This window comes from Amia ocellicauda, chromosome 17 (genome assembly GCF_036373705.1).
Source record: "Amia ocellicauda isolate fAmiCal2 chromosome 17, fAmiCal2.hap1, whole genome shotgun sequence".
NCBI lineage: Eukaryota > Metazoa > Chordata > Actinopteri > Amiiformes > Amiidae > Amia > Amia ocellicauda.
In genome coordinates this window covers 6,750,035-6,772,088 of record NC_089866.1, presented here as the reverse complement: position 1 = coordinate 6,772,088, position 22,054 = coordinate 6,750,035, and the positions used below count along the sequence as shown (strand labels likewise).

Here is a 22,054-nt window from a genome sequence, read left to right as displayed (position 1 = left end):
GCCAGTAGAGACGTGTGACAGTAGTTGGTGCTGAGCTCTGCTGCCCTGTTGTATCCACAGTGGACAAGGCCGTCTACATGGTGGGCAGCTATGGGCCACGCGTCGAGGAACATGAGTTCATGACCCCTGTGGAAGAGGCGCCCAAAGGCATGCTCGTCCGCGGTGGCTACCACATCAAGTCCTACTTCACAGACGACGACAAGACGGACCACCTGTCCTGGGAGTGGAACCTGCAGATCAAGAAGGAGTGGAACGAGTAGAAGCCCAGGCGCTGCCCCGGAGCCGCCTTGCAGAAACAGATTGCAAAAGTTGTACAAACAGGAAGTTAGGCAAAGCTTAGCAGTCGGAGAAACCCTGAAAACAGCTCTTAACTGATAGAAACTACTTTACTGAGACGAAGGAAGGCAACTCACTCACTAACAGATCGGAGAGAGAGCAGACTCGCACTTCACAAGCCATGTCTTTAAGAGAAAATATCTCGTATAAATAATGCATTTTCACGCTATAGTTTTAAGTGTTTCGATCTAGTGCAAGTTTGGATGTGATGATTACATACATGTACATACTGAAATTTAAATGGCTAAGTAGTATACATGAATAAAGTCCTGCCTGTGTTCTGAAATAGTCTAGCAAAAACTACTGGGTAGAGAACACCAAAACAGCAGAGATGAGTCTTAGGATCTCATGAGCGAATATCTTAGTGTAAACTGAAGTGTGTAAATGGAGGTTTAGTCTTGCTACGTTGATAACTCATTTTAAGTTCAGAATAAATGTCTCTGCCAGTGATGAAGCCTCCCCTATGATTGCATTTGTCTTGGTGGAAGGCCTGTTGTCTGTATATTATGTACCAAGTTTCTGCCTGAAAAGTCTCTGATTTTCTGTTTACGCAACTTTCATGCGTCTGCTTTTGGTATATGTAACGGGAGATTTTGCTCAGTGTAATGATGGGTTGTTATTGTTTTATCTGAAAAAAGGACTAATTGATGAGATTAATAAAAAAAAAAGCACCACACATACCTGAAGTACAGTGTCTTTATACCTGTTCTGTAGGGACTTATTTTTTTAACCCAGTATACAAAGCATTACTGACCTGTTTATGCTAATGATTGATTAGTAAATTGCCAAAATTAAATGCAGAGTTTTTTTTTTTGTTTGTTTTTTTTTTACCAATGTGTAATTAAACAAACCTCTAAAGTATAAATAAGAATCCTAAGATCATTAGATTACACTGGAAGTGTAATATTGCTTTAAATTAGTATTTTCCATTATTTAGATAATCCAATAATGACTGTCCTTTGGCATGCAATTGTAATGTTTCATTTTTTATATATTGACTTATTCTTGCGATACTAAAATAAATCGGAAGGAATAAAGAATCTGCGATTATTCATGTATTATGTGAAAGTGTAAATCTTGCAGACACAACACAAGGACTGATATTGATTAAAGGTTTAGGCTGCTCTAAATAGGAGCATTTCGTTTTGGGGAAGTTGTTGACACTGGCATGTAAAGTTATATATAGGAGCCCAACAATATACATTTGTAATTCTCACTAGGCCTTTATTGAAGTGACCCAATGATTTTAAATGCATTAAGCAGTGGAGATTCAATACTTTGAAGAAGTGTGCTGTATGGTGACAAGCAGTGAATATTAATGTTTCTGATGTATTTGAATGAATTGCAGTGTTCATTGCAGTTGCTATAAAAGTACTTTATAATTATCCTCAGCAGACAGGTTTCAAAATCAGTAATAATGAGGGGGGTGGAGGAATTGCCAAATGTTAATCTCCATCTGAAAAGATAGCTTAATGTCACTTTGGGCCTGAGAATGAAGTGTAGCCTTTAAGCACAGCTGCGCTTTTCTGTGTGACTCGGTCATTAAAAGTATCTTGCAAGGAGTTCTTAGTACATGTGTATCTTTAAAACTAAATCTAATATCCACATTGTAAAATATGTTAATGTACATTTTAATGTCATCGGATCAAAAACGGATCTTGAAGCGTAGAGTGTCAGTGCTGTCTTCCTGTTGCATGACTGTCTGAAAGATATTTCCTTTTTAACATTGATTGCATTTCTCCAAAGTGTTAAATGAAATGGAACAAGAAAAAGTGTGCTTAAGACTGCAACATAATTTCTGTATTTTATACAAATAAAGTGCTTATTGTTCTGTGCCTCTGTGTTGCATCGGCAACAAATCCGTGGTGTGGATTTGCTGTATCTTAAAATCGTAGTTTGTCAGACATTTTCAAGCATCTTGTATCTTTTAATAAAGTAAAGATTTAACCATTATTTTGTTTTTAAGTACTATGGAAGTCATGAATAAATCCACCAGATGAACATGCCCAACCAAAGGATTTTTTTTTTTTTAAACTTTTAAAATGCCATCAGAAGCTGTAAATCAGTCTGACCTCTTTTTTCTGGTTTGTTTATTTTGCAGTTAAACGGTGTGTTATTATAAAGGGGTTGCGGTAATACTTGTTTGTTTTGGTTTTTAATGAACTTGTTAAGAACTGGTGACTGCAGAATGTTTGTATCAAACCAGATTCTTCAGAGTTGTCTAACAGACTGCTAATCAAGACATATGTTGTGCTATAATGTAGATTTTTAGTAATTAGTGTAGTTTATTTAAAATGTGGCATCAAAAATAATTACATGTTTCTGTAGAAACAGAAAATTCTTTGCAATACCAGTTTCAGCAATCGTGTTTAGCTTCTCCTCTGGAATATCTGAACTGGAATGCAACGTGTACCAATGGCTGTGAATGCAGAAATACAGTTCTCCCTGCAGAGAGATAAGGCTATAGCTGAGCAGCCGAATTCTTGAGCCACGTGTAATGGCATCAGTAATTCCCACAGTCCCACAGATACCGCCCTGCAAAGCCATTCGCAAGCCATCGATTGGTCTTGGATAAAATGGTTTCATATACCGGTTACAGTCCATTTCCCAGAAATGTATTCCCCAAGCAGCAGGTCATGATTCAGCTCCATTTAAAGACAGAATTGACGATTGTGACAGAACATGTATTATCACAAAAAGCAATGATATATAGCTGTCTACATCTATCTGTCTATCTATCTATATTGTTATTGGTTTGTACAGAAGCAATTTAAGCATTACAATGCAAAGTGCAGTAATATAATCAATACAAAATTAAATTTAAGCATTAAAATTACGTGTGTGTGTTATGCGTGTTTATGCACATAGGCTGATGTATTGATATGCATTTATGTAGTATTAGTCCTAATCCTTCTATATTCATAGTATTTAATTGGGGGCAGGGGGTATGTATTTACATTAGTGTGGATTATAGAACTTTTACAATTATTTTGTTTTGAACTGCTGGGACTAAACAATATATTTAAAACTAAAGAGTTCTTAAAATCTATCATCTAAAGCTAGCAAATAAAAATGTGATTCAAATAGCATTTCAACTTAACACAGAAAATCTGTTTTACAAACCAATCCTTGCCCTATGCTAACTGAGCACCATTTTGATTCGAACATTCACATTAGGCAACTACAGGAACAAAGGCTACTTGTTTTCTCCTCAACGGCCCATCCAATTTAGGTAACTCCCCCACAGATAGAGGTGGAGACCAGTAGCAATCCTACACGCCCGTGTCTTGATTAGTCGTCATGCACTGGCCTGCTTTATCAGCACTGGTGCCCGTGGACAGCACTGCAGGTGTGTCTATCCCGAGCAGCCAGGTGCATCGCCATGAGGTTTAAACTGTGTCTGCTTGCCCTGCTTTGCGCATCGGCCTCCTACACCACAGCCGAGGAGAACGGAGAAGACGCTCCAGGAGAGGTAGAGGAGGAAACGGTGGAGAAGTCAGAGGAGATCACAGAAGAAAAGGGCGTCTTGGTCCTTCATGAGAAAAACTTTGCGAGGGCGCTCAGCGAGAACAAGTTCCTTCTTGTTGAATTTTGTAAGTATCATCATCATTATTGTTGTTATAATATTGTAATTATAAAATTGTATCATGGACAAATACTGCTACTACTACTAATAATAATGATAAATTACAGTCAAAAGTTGTTCTCTGATTCATTGAGTTTAGTTATAATAATATGCATCTTTTATCTCATTAAGCTATGCTAATAAATACATTTCTTAAACAGTGATTCACTTTAGAGAAAATTAAAAATTCAGTCGATTGAAGTTAAGAGGGGGTGTGCATACTTTTTATTGCCACCACAAATTTCTCTGGAATCGCAGTCGAATCATTCTTCAAAAAACTGAAAATATTATATATGGCATACTGCAATCCCACAAATATCCCTAATTCTGTAGACCCTGTCGATATTTACAAACTTAAACTTGACATTGTAATAAGTTAGCTAAGTTTGTTTTACTCTGTCTTTACCAGTGGTGTATTATAATTCTATTATTTATATCATAAAGTGCCAGTTTAGAGTACAATGACATGCTTGTGCCATCCATAAAAAAGGACTGTTTCAGGATTATCTGCCCTGACATTATCAACAGGTGTAACATGCAAAAAATTCTCATGAATATATTTCTTACTTGTCTGACAAAGCTGCCTCTCCACACACTCTGTCATAATGCAGATAAGAAATGTAGAGAGCTGGATTCAGGGGGTGAGGTGCTTCTTTCAGCTTATTCAGTGAGATTGTGGACTCTCGAGGTTTTGTAACTTCTATATAATACTACTACTGCTAACAATACTCATATATGGGGCATGTGAAGTATTGATTTTTACAATATAGTCACATGTAATTCAAATCAAATGCTGTCTTGGAGGCGTTCATTTTCTCCCTTCAAAACTAAAGTGGTGTGAAACAGTTCTTGCATGAACCCCTCCAAAAAGAATAATATTTTTATTAATGGATGTGTTTATTTATTAACTTATGTGAGAGCCCCTGTTCTAACTCTTAAGTACAACAGCTCCATTCATCATCTCTGCAAAATACCATTTAAGCGTTATGTTAGGAAACAACACGCTAAAGGAACTCCTGCACTGGTGTTCAGGTACAGAACTGGGCAGGATTACATTGACACTGCGATCTTTTACAGATGCACCGTGGTGTGGGCACTGCCGTGCACTGGAGCCTGAGTACACCGCAGCGGCAGGGATCCTGAAGAACACAACCTCCGACATCAGGCTCGCTAAAGTGGACGCCACCGAGGAGAAAGGCCTGGCAGACGAATTCGGAATCAGCAGCTTTCCCATCCTGAAATTCTTTCAAGACGGCGACAGGAAGAACGCCATTGAATTCACAGGTGTGTGCCCAGAGTTTCACAAGCAAAGTGACATGGCATAGTATGGTAAAGTGTTTTAACTCGTGTGCAGAATTTCAATTGCAAGAATAAATCTGGAAGTTTAACATTTATTCCCAGCTTTCAACAAAAAGTAAAAACCAGATTCTTTCAGGTTGAAAATGATACCTCAAAAAGAAAACCTGTCATGGTGTAATATGTTTCATACTGTCACAAAGGGCTATCAGGAACCTGCAAAAAAACATTTTGTTCACTTCCAGTTCAACACAGGACCTTTAGATCCTTGGATCCCTTGCCTGTGGCCCTCGTCCCAGGTTAGGAATTGATTCACAATGCGTTTGCCTGGGGGAATATCAGTCGATTTTATTGTGGCCCAGATAGACCTCGACTTGCATTTTGCAGGATAGAACCCCTAATCAAAAATGAATTCTCAGGAGATCCTCTCAGGGTCTACCTCAAACTGAGCCAGACTTCTCAATGGATCCTCGCTCTTTAGTACACGGCAAAACATCTTAAAAGGCTGACACCAAGTATATCATCTAGGGTAATATAATCTAACACATTTTTTTCTTGATCACTTCAGGAAAGAGGAAAGCGCAGGGGATCGTTCAGTGGCTGAAGCGACGGACTGAACCCAGTGCTTCTGTCCTAGAGAGCGTAGCGAGTGCACAGGAGTTCATCGACACACACCGTGTCGCAGTCATCGGCTTCTTCACGGTAAGACCTTCTCATATATACATACAGTGAGGGAAAAAAGTATTTGATCCCCTGCTGATTTTGTACGTTTGCCCACTGACAAAGAAATGATCAGTCTATAATTTTAATGGTAGGTGTATTTTAACAGTGAGAGACAGAATAACAACAACAAAATCCAGAAAAACGCATTTCAAAAAAGTTATAAATTGATTTGCATGTTAATGAGGGATATAAGTATTTGATCCCCTATCAATCAGCAAGATTTCTGGCTCCCAGTTGTCTTTTATACAGGTAATGAGCTGAGACTCTCTTAAAGGCAGTGCTCCTAATCTCAGCTCGTTACCTGTATAAAAGACACCTGTCCACAGAAGCAATCAATCAATCAGATTCCAAACTCTCCACCATGACTAAGACCAAAGAGCTGTCCAAGGATGTCAGGGACAAGATTGTAGACCTACACAAGGCTGGAATGGGCTACAAGACCATCACCAAGCAGCTTGGTGAGAAGGTGACAACAGTTGGTGCGATTATTCGCAAATGGAAGAAACACAAAATAACTGTCAGTCTCCCTCGGTCTGGGGCTCCATGCAAGATCTCACCTCGTGGAGTTTCAATGATCATTAGAACGGTGAGGAATCAGCCCAGAACTAAACGGGAGGATCTTGTTAATGATCTCAAGGCAGCTAGGACCATAGTCACCAAGAAAACAATTGGTAACACACTACGACGTGAAGGACTGAAATCCTGCAGCGCCCGCAAAGTCCCCCTCCTCAAGAAAGCACATGTACAGGCCCGTCTGAAGTTTGCCAATGAACATCTGAATGATTCAGAGGAGAACTGGGTGAAAGTGTTGTGGTCAGATGAGACAAAAATCGAGCTCTTTGGCATCAACTCAACTAGTCGTGATTGGAGGAGGAGGAATGACCCCAAGAACACCATCCCCACCGTCAAACATGGAGGTGGAAACATTATGCTTTGGGGCTGTTTTTCTGCTAAGGGGACAGGACAACTGCACCGCATCAAAGGGACGATGGACGGGGCCATGTACCGTCAAATCTTGGGTGAGAACCTCCTTCCCTCAGCCAGGGCATTGAAAATGGGTCGTGGATGGGTATTCCAGCATGACAATGACCCAAAACACACAGCCAAGGCAACAAAGGAGTGGCTCAAGAAGAAGCACATTAAGGTCCTGGAGTGGCCTAGCCAGTCTCCAGACCTTAATCCCATAGAAAATCTGTGGAGGGAGCTGAAGGTTCAAGTTGCCAAACGTCAGCCTCGCAACCTTAATGACTTGGAGAGGATCTGCAAAGAGGAGTGGGACAAAATCCCTCCAGAGGTGTGTGCAAACCTGGTGGCCAACTACAAGAAACATCTGACCTCTGTGATTGCCAACAAGGGTTTTGCCACCAAGTACTAAGTCAATGTATAACTTTTTTGAAATGCGTTTTTCTGGATTTGTTTGTTGTTATTCTGTCTCTCACTGTTAAAATACAACTACCATTAAAATTATAGACTGATCATTTCTTTGTCAGTGGGCAAACGTACAAAATCAGCAGGGGATCAAATACTTTTTTCCCCTCACTGTATATCTCATGTATACATATATACATCGAATTACAATGAGCTGCCAATTAGTTATCTCACTATAAACACCGATTACTGTTTTGTTAATCCTTCTGGACAGCCATTTTGTGTAACACTTTTTTTTTTTTCTTTCCCAAAGTCCATACTTCTAAATGAATCCCAACTCCAGCCGATGGTCACGTGTTGCCAACTGCCTTTCCACTAACAATGGCTACATTCTCTTTCTAGGACCTCGACAGTGAGGATGTGAAGACCTTTTATGAAGTGGCCACCGACATAGTAGATATTACCTTTGGCATCACCAGTGATCCTGCTGTTTTCCAGAATTATGATGTTTCCAAGAACAAAGTCATATTATTTAAAAAGGTAGGAAGACAGGCATGGGTAGCAGCAGAAAGATCATTGTATTGCAAATAATGTGGTCTTTATGCAAATTCTGTGATACACTGTTGTTATTTAAAAAGTACATATAAATACCCTCAGCACCACAGTCTATACTTCTATTTTTCTTTAATACTAATAGATCCTGAAAATTACTTCTAAATTGGCAGATTTTAATGTGTATTCAACTGAACTGAATCTGATGGACTCTTCTCGTCTGGATCATTTACAGTTTGATGAAAAACGTGCCGATCTGGAAATTACAGAGGAGCAGGAACTGGATAAGGAAGAGCTGACGAAGTTCATTCAAACCAACGCCCTTGAACTCGTCATTGAGTTTAATGAGCAGGTACGGTATAATGTTCAGCAGCATTCTATCATTTTCATAGCATTATTGAAATTGTCACTTCCCTGCTCTTGTCTGCACCAGTGATGCGGCTACACTTCGTGAAAATAACGACTCTGTCTATGAAGAGAGATCTGACACAGCCGGGGGGCTTTCCTTTCCCTTCCAGAATGCAGACAAGATTTTTGGTGCGAAAATAAACCATCACATCCTGCTTTTCATCAACAAGACTTTGGAGAAACACCAGCCGGCTCTGGAGTCATTCAGAGAAGCTGCCTCTGGGCTCAAAGGCCAGGTATTGAAATAAATATTGTTAAAGAGCAAGTGGACAGGAAGTCTCCCTTTATTGTGCCACCTATTGAAGAAACATACCTTTGTAAGAACAGAGCTTGATCCCAGTTACAGAAGGTAACCCAGGAAAGATTACGTCCAGGTTCCTGATGGTGTTTTTCTTTTTTAAATGTAATAATGTTCAGTTCTTTAAACATGTTCAGATTCACTGTTATTTAACCAGACGTTAGCAGGTTAGAAAATATAGAGGCTTTGGTGGGGCTTGCTTTTCTAATCAAATAAAACAAATAACTAAAGAACATGTTTAAATGGATTCTTCCTTCGTCATGCAGGTGCTTTTCATTCTGATTGATGTCAACGCCAGCAACGATCACGTCCTGAACTACTTTGGCTTGAAAAGCGAAGATGCTCCCACCATCCGCCTCGTCAACATCGAAACAACCAAGAAGTACACCCTGGAGCAAGCAGATATCACAGCTGAAAACCTGCAAAACCTCTGCCAGGGAGTGCTGGAGGGCACAGTCAAGGTAGAGTCCTGAAACTTTACTGCCTCAATGGGATATGTCCATTACTTTGCAGTTAAGGTGGTTGGTGCACTAATTGTCTGCTTTGGGAGGATAAGAGAATGCATGTCGATGGTTTTATGTGGTATACCCCTTTAAAAGTATTTCTCCCCCTACGCCGTGTCCCCTGGGCCTTCATTCCCATTACACCTTTCTTTTCTTCCATCAGCCTAACCTCATGAGCCAAGAAATCCCAGAGGATTGGGATAAGAAGCCCGTGAAGGTGCTGGTAGGCAAAAACTTTGAGCAAGTGGCCTTTGACGAAACCAAGAACGTCTTTGTGGAGTTCTGTAAGTAGCAGCATAAATGGACGCCCTTAAACAGTACCACGCATGCCCACAGAGAGCGGTTGACCTTTAGAACTTTATTAGGAGTTGCAGGATTAATTAACATGGTGCAGAATGTACTGTATTCCCATGTGAATGCCTAGCCCCTTAAACAGTGCCAGCAATGAACAGTTTTTTAGATATGTTAAGAAGGACAAAATAATCCATTCTTCTATCAGAAAATATGTGAGGGGCTGCAGCCAGGAGTGCACAGTGCAGCACATTAGCACTCCCTGGGGAACGGCAGTCGCTTTTTTCCATGACCTTCTGCTGAACTTGAAAAGCACCAGCTGTGAGATTGATGGCTGAACGCCTTATGAAAATAAACTTCAAAGTTTTGCCTCAATTCACTCGAGCATTTACAGATGGAAAACAGCACGTTTTAAAGGCCAGAGTTGTATACACCGCAGTATAGATCTTTCACATTTCTCCATTTTTTGCAAGCCATTTATTTGTTATCCAATTTGCGATCTATTCCATTTGTTTTTTAATGTAAGATCCCTTGATCACATGATGCAGCGCTCCGTGAGCCGAACATTGCCGTGAAATGCCTGACATTTCTACTTCTTCTTCCCTGTAAAAGATGCCCCCTGGTGTGGACACTGTAAGGAGCTAGCACCAATCTGGGATGAGCTGGCAGAAAAATACAAAGACCACGAGGACATTGTCATCGCCAATATGGATTCCACGGCTAACGAAGTAGAAGGGGTCACCATTTCTGGGTTTCCCACTCTGAAGTACTTCCCTGCCGGTCCAGAAAAAAAGGTAAGAAGGCTTTATTTGTCTCTGGCCACAGTACGAGAGCGGCAAGAGAGGTTGGCTTCTCATGTGAGCTTCAGCCAACAGCCTCTTCTTGTTGATTACTTTCTTGTGACCTCACAAAAAAGGTGACAATCCCATTATATAATCCTTGCTACCATTGTACCACAGCAAATACTTAATTCACTAAATCAGTAGATCTCCATCTGTTTTCTGTACATAGATTTCAGACCACAGTGTCAGTACTGATACTTTAATACGAAGCTGAAACGAAAAGCAGAAATTTAACACAATTGCTACATGTTCGATTTGGTTTGTTTGTATTGTTTTTTTTGGAGTTCCTATATTTGGCGGATCCTTCTCATTGTTACTTTGCGATTTCAAAGTCTGCGTTTTAACCGTCACCTGTCCACTGATACAAAACAGTATCCAGAATGAATATAAATAACATGCACTGTCGAGGTTTCTTACTACTGCTTTTCATCTCCAGCTGTGTATTCATCCCACTCATCTACTTAATCATTTGGTCTCGCCTCTTTGTAGATTGTAGACTATAATGGTCAGAGGGATCTGGAGACATTTTCCAAGTTCCTGGATAATGGAGGTGAACTGCCTGAGGAAAAAGAAGAGGTAACTTGCATTACTGCTTGGATCTTTTCTGCTTATTAAAAACCGGGGCTCAGCTGTCATAGCCTACATATTCCCAGTAGAGTCCTTTAGGGGTTTTCAAGCAAAATCATACACTGATAGGGTTGAAAGTAAAATGACTGTGATTCACCAATGCACTGAGCGAATTAAGAGCACTGGAAACAAAAGTGGATGTGTTCTATTAATCATAATATTTTTATTTTTTGTTTGTCTTTCTAGAGCTCCAAGGAGCCTGGCGCTACTACAGAAACACCCCAACAGGAAAACGAGACAAGAGACGAATTATGATTTATATTTTCATTAAACCTTTTGGAGTTCCTGATTCTCACTGACATGCCTTCCCGAAATCACTGTCCTTTTCTAAAAATGTAACAATACACCTCTCTCGCAGCTTCAGGCTGAAAATGAAGTTGTTTATTTAATCATTAAATATACAACTACGTTTTCTATTCAAAGCCAATATTTTGTAAGCAGCCTTAATTTATGAATGGCTTCCAGAGTTTACATATTTTAGAAAGCCGTGTAAGCACTCCCTCTAAAACCTCCACTAGACTTCAAACACAACAAATACCAAACCACTAATTATCTTAACATACCGCTAATTGCGGTTGCCCAAGAAGAGAACTGCAAAGATTACAACCAAAATGTAGTCAGCCACACTTTTGAGCAGCGAGTCTAAATTCCATCCAGTTAGTACAGCATTCATCACATGTGCTTAAGGATTTAAAAAGAGCATGCTAGCTGCAAAAAATACACAAAACTGACTTTCAAAACTGAATTTGGCAAAAACCTTATCCCTTTGGTGCCAAAACTGTTTCAGATCTGTTTTTTTATATACAGTGAGGGAAAAAAGTATTTGATCCCCTGCTGATTTTGTACATTTGCCCACTGACAAAGAAATGATCAGTCTATAATTTTAATGGTAGGTGTATTTTAACAGTGAGAGACAGAATAACAACAAAAAAATCCACAAAAAACGCATTTCAAAAAAGTTATACATTGATTTGCATGTTAAGGAGGGAAATAAGTATTTGATCCCCTATCAATCAGCAAGATTTCTGGCTCCCAGGTGTCTTTTATACAGGTAACGAGCTGAGAATAGGAGCACTCTCTTAAAGGGAGTGCTCCTAATCTCAGCTCGTTACCTGTATAAAAGACACCTGTCCACAGAAGCAATCAAACAATCAGATTCCAAACTCTCCACCATGACCAAGACCAAAGAGCTGTCCAAGGATGTCAGGGACAAGATTGTAGACCTACACAAGGCTGGAATGGGCTACAAGACCATCGCCAAGCAGCTTGGTGAGAAGGTGACAACAGTTGGTGCGATTATTCGCAAATGGAAGAAACACAAAATAACTGTCAGTCTCCCTCGGTCTGGGTTTCCATGCAAGATCTCACCTCGTGGAGTTTCAATGATCACGAGAACGGTGAGGAATCAGCCCAGAACTACACGGGAGGATCTTGTTAATGATCTCAAGGCAGCTGGGACCATAGTCACCAAGAAAACAATTAGTAACACACTACGCCATGAAGGACTGAAATCCTGCAGCACCCGCAAGGTCCCCTTGCTCAAGAAAGCACATGTACAGGCCCATCTGAAGTTTGCCAACATCTGAATGATTCAGAGGAGAACTAGGTGAAAGTGTTGTGGTCAGATGAGACCAAAATCGAGCTCTTTGGCATCAACTCAACTCGCCGTGTTTGGAGGAGGAGGAATGACCCCAAGAACACCATCCCCACCGTCAAACATGGAGGTGGAAACATTATGCTTTGGGGGTGTTTTTCTGCTAAGGGGACAGGACAACGGCACCGCATCAAAGGGACGATGGACGGGGCCATGTACCGTCAAATCTTGGGTGATAACCTCCTTCCCTCAGCCAGGGCATTGAAAATGGGTCGTGGATGGGTATTCCAGCATGACAATGACCCAAAACACACAGCCAAGGCAACAAAGGAGTGGCTCAAGAAGAAGCACATTAAGGTCCTGGAGTGGTCTAGCCAGTCTCCAGACCTTAATCCCATAGAAAATCTATGGAGGGAGCTGAAGGTTCGAGTTGCCAAACGTCAGCCTCGAAACCTTAATGACTTGGAGAGGATCTGCAAAGAGGAGTGGGACAAAATCCCTCCTGAGATGTGTGCAAACCTGGTGGCCAACTACAAGAAACGTCTGACCTCTGTGATTGCCAACAAGGGTTTTGTCACCAAGTACTAAGTCGAAGGGGTCAAATACATATTTTCCTCATTAACATGCAAATCAATGTATAACTTTTTTGAAATGCGTTTTTCTGGATTGTTTTGTTGTTATTCTGTCTCTCACTGTTAAAATACACCTACCATTAAAATTATAGACTGATCATTTCTTTGTCAGTGGGCAAACGTACAAAATCAGTAGGGGATCAAATAATTTTTTCCCTCACTGTACATATTTGTTTCTTACAAATTATGCTATTTGGTCATAAATCTTATGACTCAAAGCCATTTCTCACGCTGTATTTTTACGGTATTGGGATTTGTACTTGTCGTCAGATTCGTACATGTTTTTTGATCATTTTGTTTTTGCAAAAGAATAACTAAACACATTAAATAAACAAACTACATTAAAATGTTTTTACACCAGTGCAGAGGGTGGTGTCCATAAATCACTTTCAATTAATACAATTCAATTATGCTGTGTTTAATCCAGAGGTCTGAATGAAAGGGTCAGCAAGACAAGACAGTTGATCTGGGATCAGCTATGTGGGAATATCACCGGGATACAGCCAAAGCTGACCAGGCTGAGCAGTCGCAACAGAAGTGTAATCGAGATACGAGCTGAACAAATACAGAGAAGGATTTTTTTTTTTTTTTTACAGGATAGGGTAAAACATAAACATTTATAAATCCAAACCAGATTAACCCTTGTATAAATGTACAAAAGCACATCTCTGCATTGCCCATTTGTCAGAATGCTTGATGTGGGGTCCAAAAGAATTAGTTTTTTTAAAAGACCTTATAAGAGAAACACAGTATGAGATTGTAATATGACTCTTGATGCTGTTGAAAAAGAAAGTAAATGAAACATTAGCCATTTTCTAGGAGAAGAGGGCTTGTTGTAATCCGAGGACAGAGGTTTCATCACCCTTAGCACCTAGAAGGTTCAGGATTCTGAAATGAGACTGCAGCTATTTCTGCAATGACAACAACAACAACAAAAATGCATTGTGGAAATTCTGCAAGCCCCCCACATTATTTTAAAGTATTAACAGCATGTGATCTTATTTTGCACAGGTCCTTGGGTAAGATTTCTAGACCACAAAAAAGCAGGTCAAGACCTTCAGGAATACATCTTTACAGTTAACAGCATTCAGAAATTGTACTGACCACACAGTACATGTCCTTCGGTTTCCCACACATTAACTCTTATTCCATTCATCCATAAGTTTATCTTTTGAAGCTGTGCAGAGATTTACACTAGAACGGCCATTTATGACTCGTATCTCTCTCTACCAGTATATCAGATGAAACAAAGGAATGCAGTTTTGAACAAAGCAAGAAACGACCAATGAACTTATCAAAAAGCATAAACTAGACTTGCTGGTTTTTCTGTGTGATGTATACCATGGTGATTGTTTTTTTTTTTTAATCAAAATGTGAGGGAGTAATAGAAACATAACTTACCAAGCACTTCCTATATGTGGTCCATTTGTGCTCGATCTCTGCAGATGCTGCTCATTACGGACAAGGTAAGAATTAATTTAGACAATTATGATACATTCTCATAGTTCTCACTAAACAACAGTTTCAAGATTACATTCAATTTAATTTAAATTAACACATCATTCCTTCTACATTCACTTTGATTCGATAGTTTCATATGCATGCATGATTTGTGTGCTAAGGACACATTTTTCTTGTCTGTCTCCTGTATATTTTTAGCTTTTTGACTATATATAACTAAAATGTTGATTAGTCAAACATTTGTTAAAATCTGTCCAGGACTGTAGATTATTGTACATATGCCTTGTTTTTACTTATTTATATATTATTAATTAGAAATTAATTTGTCACAGACATTTTCTCAAATTTAAGATATTGAAAGTATCAATATTGGGGGGAATTATATACATATTTTCAGAGCTTATAAACTGATATTAAGTATTACAATATTTTGTGATGTCAAAATTAATACTTTTGTTATATTACAATCTTATACCCAATCGTGTTTTAATTTATTCTCAGAAGCCACTTTTTTCTACACATAAATTACAATGCGATAGGGTACAGGCTTGTACTTTGCAATTTGTATGCAGGTCACAGTTTTGATTTGATTGAGGCCTTTGTAGGTTTTGTGGGAGAGACTTCAAAGTTACTCAATTGTATAGTTTGTTTCGTATGTATAGAAAACAGTTGTAAGAATACAAAATGAATCCTTCTGAACCGAGCGTAATCAGAGATGCATCCGTATACCCTTCTGAGGAAGGATTCGCACCTCCCCCACCTTATCAAGAAACAGGTAACGCAACTCCTGACTAATTCAAACCATTATTTAATATGTCTGATCGGAAGAACACATTATTCAATAAATTATACTGTACTGGGAATTGCTCAAACTATTTAAGTTATTTTGTAAATTGTACAAGCTTGTTTATCTGCACCTCATTGTGCCAGTCTGTCTTCTGTCTGTCTGTCTGTCTGTATCATTCAGATACAGACTGTAGAAATGCCAGTAACTGCATTCAGGTGCATTAGGGTTTTGAGGAAGTTGTTCAGAATGACAGACATTCATCAGCATCAAGGAAACTTCCCCAGCTACAAGAATGCAATACGACATCTTGAAATTGATTACATTACACCTTTATGTTCAATAAGCCATCGAGAACAATGAAAAACAGTAATACTAGCAGGCCACACATAATGACATTTAACATTGGTCACATATATTAGCCCCAATATCCCACTTTTTTACCGACTTTATTTGATCTCCTCACTCTGTAGATAAACCTAAAACGATGGATCCAAACACTGCTGGTCCTGTCAACAAGGAAAACAAAAACACAATTTCCATCAATATCAATTCCATGCCACCTACTCCTGCCCCCGTAGTGCAGACTCAGCCCCAGCCACAGCAACAGCCACGGACAGGTAAGATTGTACACAAGGTCAAATAGCAATACACCAGACTTAATGACTTAAAAGTTAAGGAACACACACGCACACACCATGTGACACCTTTCCCAATCCTATATCTAGAGATTCAATTGTGGCAACAAGCATTGAAAACTACAGTTATGCTTTGGAAAGATCACTTTGGATTTGGTTGTGCCCGACATTGCAGATGTAGACAGAGAAGCACTGGGGAACTAGAATTAGCAAAATGCACATGTTTTTACCAGTTCAATATTAAGTCATCCTCTCTCCACAGTTCATGTTGTGCAGGCGATTCCTGTGCAGGGTATATACCACAATCTTGCAGAGAACCCCTGCACCACAACATGCACTAACTGCCAACAGAGAATCACAACTAATGTGGTCTACAAAGCAGGGACCTTTTCCTGGGTGATGTGCATTGTTTTTGTTATTTTCGGGTAAGTGCATACCGTCAAGGACTTGACAATCATATTCTTAAAAGAGCTACTATATATTAGTGTGTGGATATCTATATTTGATTTTCAACAGATAAATATTGTACAAAACGGTAAACCCTGACTGCATGAAATACTCAAGAATGTTGTGGAGAATCAGGAAACGTACAATCAAAGTGCTGTACTACATTATAGTAAATCCTGCTCTACTTCACTTGCATTCTATACTAACGAACTGAAGATTGAAGATAAGATTTCCAGGAACACAGAAACAGGCTTTTAAAAATGTCACCAGTGAATGGCAATGAAGGAATGTGGTTGGGCCAGAGAGAGAGATAAGAACAGTATAGATTAATGAGAAATAGAGAGCATAATGCTACTAGGCTGTAACATTACTTTATATTGGGACCAAGGAATCAGATATAATTAACATTCTGAGAAAAATATGTCATGAAAATAATATTAAGCTAAAATATTATTTAAATGGTATTAGCTGAGTATAGTCATTGGTGACAAATTGAAATGTTAAATAATCATGGCATGTAGAATAACAGGAGAAAAGCCAAGGCAACAGGCTGATAGTAAAACAAATACTTCTCTTTTTCAGGTTGGTCTGTGGCTGCTGCATTCTCCCCTTCTTTGCGCAGATATTTTTGGATGCTCACCATAGTTGTCCCCTTTGCAACCAACACCTCGGTATTTATAAACGAATGTGACCTTTCACCACTGGGATGGTGCACTGCTGGTGTTGTTGATAGAAGACAGCATCTTCTGATGAAAGAACACCAACGATGGGGAAAGGATGAAAATGTTTCAAATTCAGATGCTTGGAATTATATCTGCTCTGGCGAAGACACAATCACTGAATGTACATGCTATATATACATACACAATTTTTTTCTTTTTCTGTCATTTTCTTTAAAACTGCAAAGTACATACACTGATTTAGGGCTTTGAAAGAGGTTTCATCAAATTTGATTTGATTGGGCAGTATATATTTTTGTCTCCCTCTGCTGTTGGTAAAAGATATAGCTCTGTGTTGCAACTTGCTTTTATACTGTATTCTACACCCAACTACCTGCAGGTAATACAGATTGATGCCATTGACTACTACAGCCAACATGTCAGAGATAGCAATGGCTATGCCCTGTTGGTGCCAAAAATATAAAACCTACATCCGAAAAACAAGACTCTATCGGTTACTCAAGGGCAGGAATAACCTTGCCTCAGAAAAGGTTTCAGTAGATTAAGCACTCCAATAAGACATGCAAATCCTGCCTGCAGGTTTTTATCTATACCTGCAAACATGTGAATTCTGAAATCTGTGCGAGTTTAAATGGTTTCCATTTGCTCAAAATTACCTACCAAGAACTATGGTAAAAATGCATAACTTAACAGAGTTCAACACATCACCTTTATTGTTTGCTACTCTCACTGTTCTCCTTTTATTTATGTAATTCATCCATAACTTTTTGGTTTAGACTGCTTTTATGCTTGATAGATCTAAAAGTGACAAAATAAAAAAACATAACTTGGACAAATAAACAAGGTTTGGAGAGTCTTTCTATTTATTAATAATAATTTCCCTCAAAAACTATGCCTGCTCTGCTTTAACAAGTTAGGCTCCTCCTGTGTCTAAGTACTGCTTCATCAGCGCAGTTTGTAATAAAAAGCCTGCAGGTTGAATCTGAAATGCATGAAGTGCTAAGCATTGAGATTTTAATGTCCTCTCCTATGGTAGCTGACTCTCCAAAGAGCACACTAGGAGTATTTGGTATTCCTGTTGTGCAGTGCTATGATGCAGGCTCCACAATGCGGTACTGACACTTCTGAAGCACAATGTACAGATACATTAAATGAAGTCTGCCGACACCTTGCCAGAAACCACGTGATAGCTGCAAACTAATCACTCGATAGTCGTAATACCATGTATTGACCAGCTGATGTCACTATGGAAAGCATGTATGGGAAGCTTTGATGCAGTTAACCTTTTTTTAGGTACAACACCTTCAAATGGTTCAATGCTTCGGAAAGCTTTGTTTCCCTCATCACTACTGGGAGGGTTACAACATCTTTGGAGAAAAAAAACTCCAGAAAAAAGGAAAAAATCCCACTTCTCCCCTTCTCATTTAGTAGCACTTTCAAACACAGCACCATGCAAGCCACTTAAACAGCTCATCTGTTACTATGTGGAGTCACCTTACTGCTCCCCCTTGTTAAAACTGTTACAGTAAATCTAAATGACCAATTAATCTGATTACCATAGATCACAATCTTATCAGGAGAAAATAAAACTTAGCTTACTTACGTGGCAACTCAGAACAAATCATTGAAGCCCACGTTAGATCTTTTGTTCTTTTCTTTTTCTTTTTATTACAACCAGAACTTCCAAAGGCTGTGGTCTGAATCCCATTCCTGGAGAGCCACATTCCTGCCCATTTATAAATCATTAATTATTGAATAACTTGAAGGAATTTTTTTACCAATTAAGACCAATAATTGAATCTATTCATAACTTAATGGTTTAAATAAGACAAAACTAGCTGCATATTTTTGTGCATATGGTAAACTACAGTGAAAGTATAAATTAGGAACTGGCATTATTAATCATTATTATTTTGTCTCACCCAGCTTCTGTACATCCTCATTGACACGGACGAAAGCAGGAACGGGCGGATCTTTGAGTATTTCCAGGTGCGCGACGTGGACACACCTGCGGTCAGACTGCTGAACCTGACGGACAACATGCAGTACCAGATGCCAGCAGACGAGGTCACTGTGCGCAATGTGAGAGATTTCTGCCAGGATTTCTTTGCAGACAAAGCAAAGGTATTTTTTTTTTTATCAATAATAATTATAATAATAGGCTTAATTATGTGTTGTAACAGTAGCACATTGAGACCATGTTTAAAATAGTTACCATATAATGTTAAATTAATCTCAATCCAGCAGTGATCAAATTTTAGATTTCAGAAAACACCGTCACCCCCCCCCCCCCCCGCTCTCACAGGAGAAAACACCGACAGCAGGCGCCTCTCCCCACTCTCACAGGGCTATTTTGCCTAGGGCCCCTACAGACTCTAGAATCACCACTGATTGACATATAATAATAATGATGATGAAAATAAACCAGAATAATACCTCACCACCAGAGTCACATGTTTTGCAGGAACCTGTAACTCAGAGAAGGATGTTACTTGCAGTATTACTTCAAGTCTTAAGCGAATGTATTTAGTAATCTATTAGTTTTCATCTTGTAGATAAAACATTTCAGTATGAGTGTCATTTACATTTTACTAATCCAACTGCTGTACTTTCAGATGAATATTATTATTTTAATTTCTTGGCAGACACCCTTATCCAGGGCGACTTACAACATAAGTGCAAAACAAAGTGCAAAAATACAGTTAAGTAAAAGGCATCAATCATTACAAATTCAATTTACATAAAACATAGCAATTCAAAATAAATACATTTTACAAATTCCAATTTACAATTTACACAGGCAAGTACAGTAAGTGAAGTCCTACATCCTGGACGGTAAAAGCTAAGTGCTGTCAAGAGTCACAGTCAAGGGTCACAGTCAAAACAATCAAAAGCGCAAGAAGCATAATAAAACTCTTGTGAAGTGCTATCTAGCGGGGATAAAAGGACTAATATTACAAGTACTGTCTGAAAAGATGTGTCTTGAGTAAGTGTCGGAATGAGGTCAAGGACTCTGCTGTTTTGACTTCAGTGGGCAGATCATTCCACCATTTAGGGTCCAGGGATGAGAAGGAGCGGCTCTGGAGGAAGGAGAGTGGAGAGGAGGTAGAGATAGTCTTCTGGTTATGGAGAAGCGCAGCGGTCTGGAGGGAATGTATGGAGAGACGAGGGTCTCAAGGTAACTTGGTGCAGTGTGGTCGAGACAGCGGTAGGTGAGGGTCAAGGTCTTGAACTGGATGCGTGCCGGTATCGGGAGCCAGTGGAGGGAGCGGAGCAGTGGAGTAGCGTGTGCGAATCGGGGCAGAGAGAATACCAGACAAGCCGCAGAGTTCTGGATGAGCTGGAGCGGCGGGTAGTAGTTGCAGGCAGGCCGGCCAGGAGGGAGTTGCAGTAGTCCAGGCGGGAGAGGACCAGTGACTGGACGAGTAGCTGAGTCGAGTAGTCGGTGAGGAAGGGTCAGATTCGGCGTATGTTGCTCAGGAAGAATCTGCAGGTGCGTGTCAGTGTGGTGATGTGGGGTGACTCCTAGATTTTTAGCGGAAGAAGGAGAGAGTGTGGTGGATTCCAAGGGGATCGAGATGGGGAGGTCAGCAGAAGGTGAGGAAGAGTGGGGAAAAACAGGAGATCCGATTTGGAGAGATTGAGCTTGAGGTGGTGTGAGTGCATCCAGGCTGAAATAGCAGACAATCAGGAAGAGATGCGAGAGGGGATGAGAGGGTCGGAAGAGGGAAAAGACAGGAAGATCTGGGCATCATCAGAGTAGAAGTGGTAGGAGAAACCATGGGATGCAATGAGGGGGCCCAGGGAGCGAGTGTAGAGAGAGAACAGGAGCAGGCCCAGGACGGAGCCTTGGGGTACGCCTGTTAGGAGAGGTTGGGGGGTGGATGAGGAGCCTCGCCATGTCACTTGGTAGGTCCGGTCGCTGAGGTAGGAGGAGAACCAGGTGAGAGCAGTCCCAGAGATTCCAAGGTCAGCGAGGCAGGAGAGGAGGATTGGGTGATCAATGGTATCAAATGCTGCAGAGAGGTCAAGGAGGATGAGGACTGAGGAGAGGGAGGCGCCAGAGCACAGCTTGAGGGGTCAGTGACTGCCAGGAGAGCCGTCTCAGGGAAGTGAGCTGTGCAGAAGCCGGATTGTAGAGGATCAAGGAATGAGTGTTGAGACAAAGTCAGAGAGCTGACGGTGGCCCGCCCGCTCGAGAGTCTTTGAGAGGAAGGGGAGTAGGGAGACAGGGCGGTAATTCTGAGGAGAGGTGGCGTCAAAGGTTGGTTTCTTGAGGAGTGGGATGACAGCAGCTTGTTTAAATGCAGAGGGGAAACAGCCAGAGAGGAGTGAGGAGTTGCGGAGGGAGGAGATGAAGGGGAGAAGATCAGGAGCGGTCGCTTGGAAGAGGCGAGAAGGGAGAGGGTCCAGGGCACACGTTGTAGGTTTGGGTGTGATGGGAGAGGAGGGTGGAGTATTGAAGAGCCTGCGGATGTCTGCAATCTTGAAGGAGAAGAAGGAGGCGAAATCATCTTGAAAACATTTTGATTAGCTGTTAATCATGATCACACAATAGCAATAACACCTTTATGTTGATTTGCAAAAACAAACTAGAGAATGACAGAAATGTGGGTCTAAATTTTACCTTTACGAATAAAAATTAAATCACCAGTCTATGTTAGGTTCAGTTTACTTCTCTGAGTATTGCCATACAGGACCATTAATACAAAAAGAAAAGTTTGGTTTGGATTTGGAATGGTTCACTGCAAGGCTGACTACAATCAGAAGTCAGAATAATGTAATCGATGACAATTGAACTGTTCAGTTTTACCTGAAATTAGCAGCTCGGTCTTCATAGGTAACTTTGCCTCTCTCTTCTGCTCCCTCGCCCCACTGCTTCTGCACTCTGTTTCTGGTCTGAAGTTGTGCCAAGGTCTCAAGAATGCAAGGATCCGTTTCCTGTCTGG

At 40.3% G+C, this 22,054-nt stretch overlaps 2 protein-coding genes across 3 annotated transcripts in view; both read left to right on the top strand.

Annotated features, from left to right (window-relative positions):
• Positions 1-2,289, top strand: part of arhgdig (Rho GDP dissociation inhibitor (GDI) gamma) — a 30,612-nt gene extending 28,323 nt beyond the window's left edge. For both annotated transcript variants that reach the window (XM_066690288.1, XM_066690289.1), the window contains exon 6: positions 61-2,289. In XM_066690288.1, coding sequence (XP_066546385.1) covers positions 61-260 — 200 coding nt within the window. In that variant the 3' untranslated portion in view covers positions 261-2,289. The remainder of the gene's footprint in view (positions 1-60) is intronic.
• A 1,353-nt stretch (positions 2,290-3,642) lies between these two features.
• pdia2 (protein disulfide isomerase family A, member 2) lies at positions 3,643-11,168 on the top strand. Its single transcript, XM_066689701.1, has 11 exons — positions 3,643-3,929; positions 5,039-5,245; positions 5,826-5,959; positions 7,751-7,888; positions 8,136-8,252; positions 8,419-8,544; positions 8,873-9,067; positions 9,273-9,393; positions 10,013-10,194; positions 10,732-10,818; positions 11,056-11,168. Exons 1-11 carry the CDS (start codon positions 3,719-3,721, stop codon positions 11,122-11,124), a joined length of 1,587 nt encoding a protein of 528 aa, XP_066545798.1. The 5' UTR covers positions 3,643-3,718; the 3' UTR covers positions 11,125-11,168.
• The last annotated feature ends 10,886 nt before the right edge of the window (positions 11,169-22,054 follow it).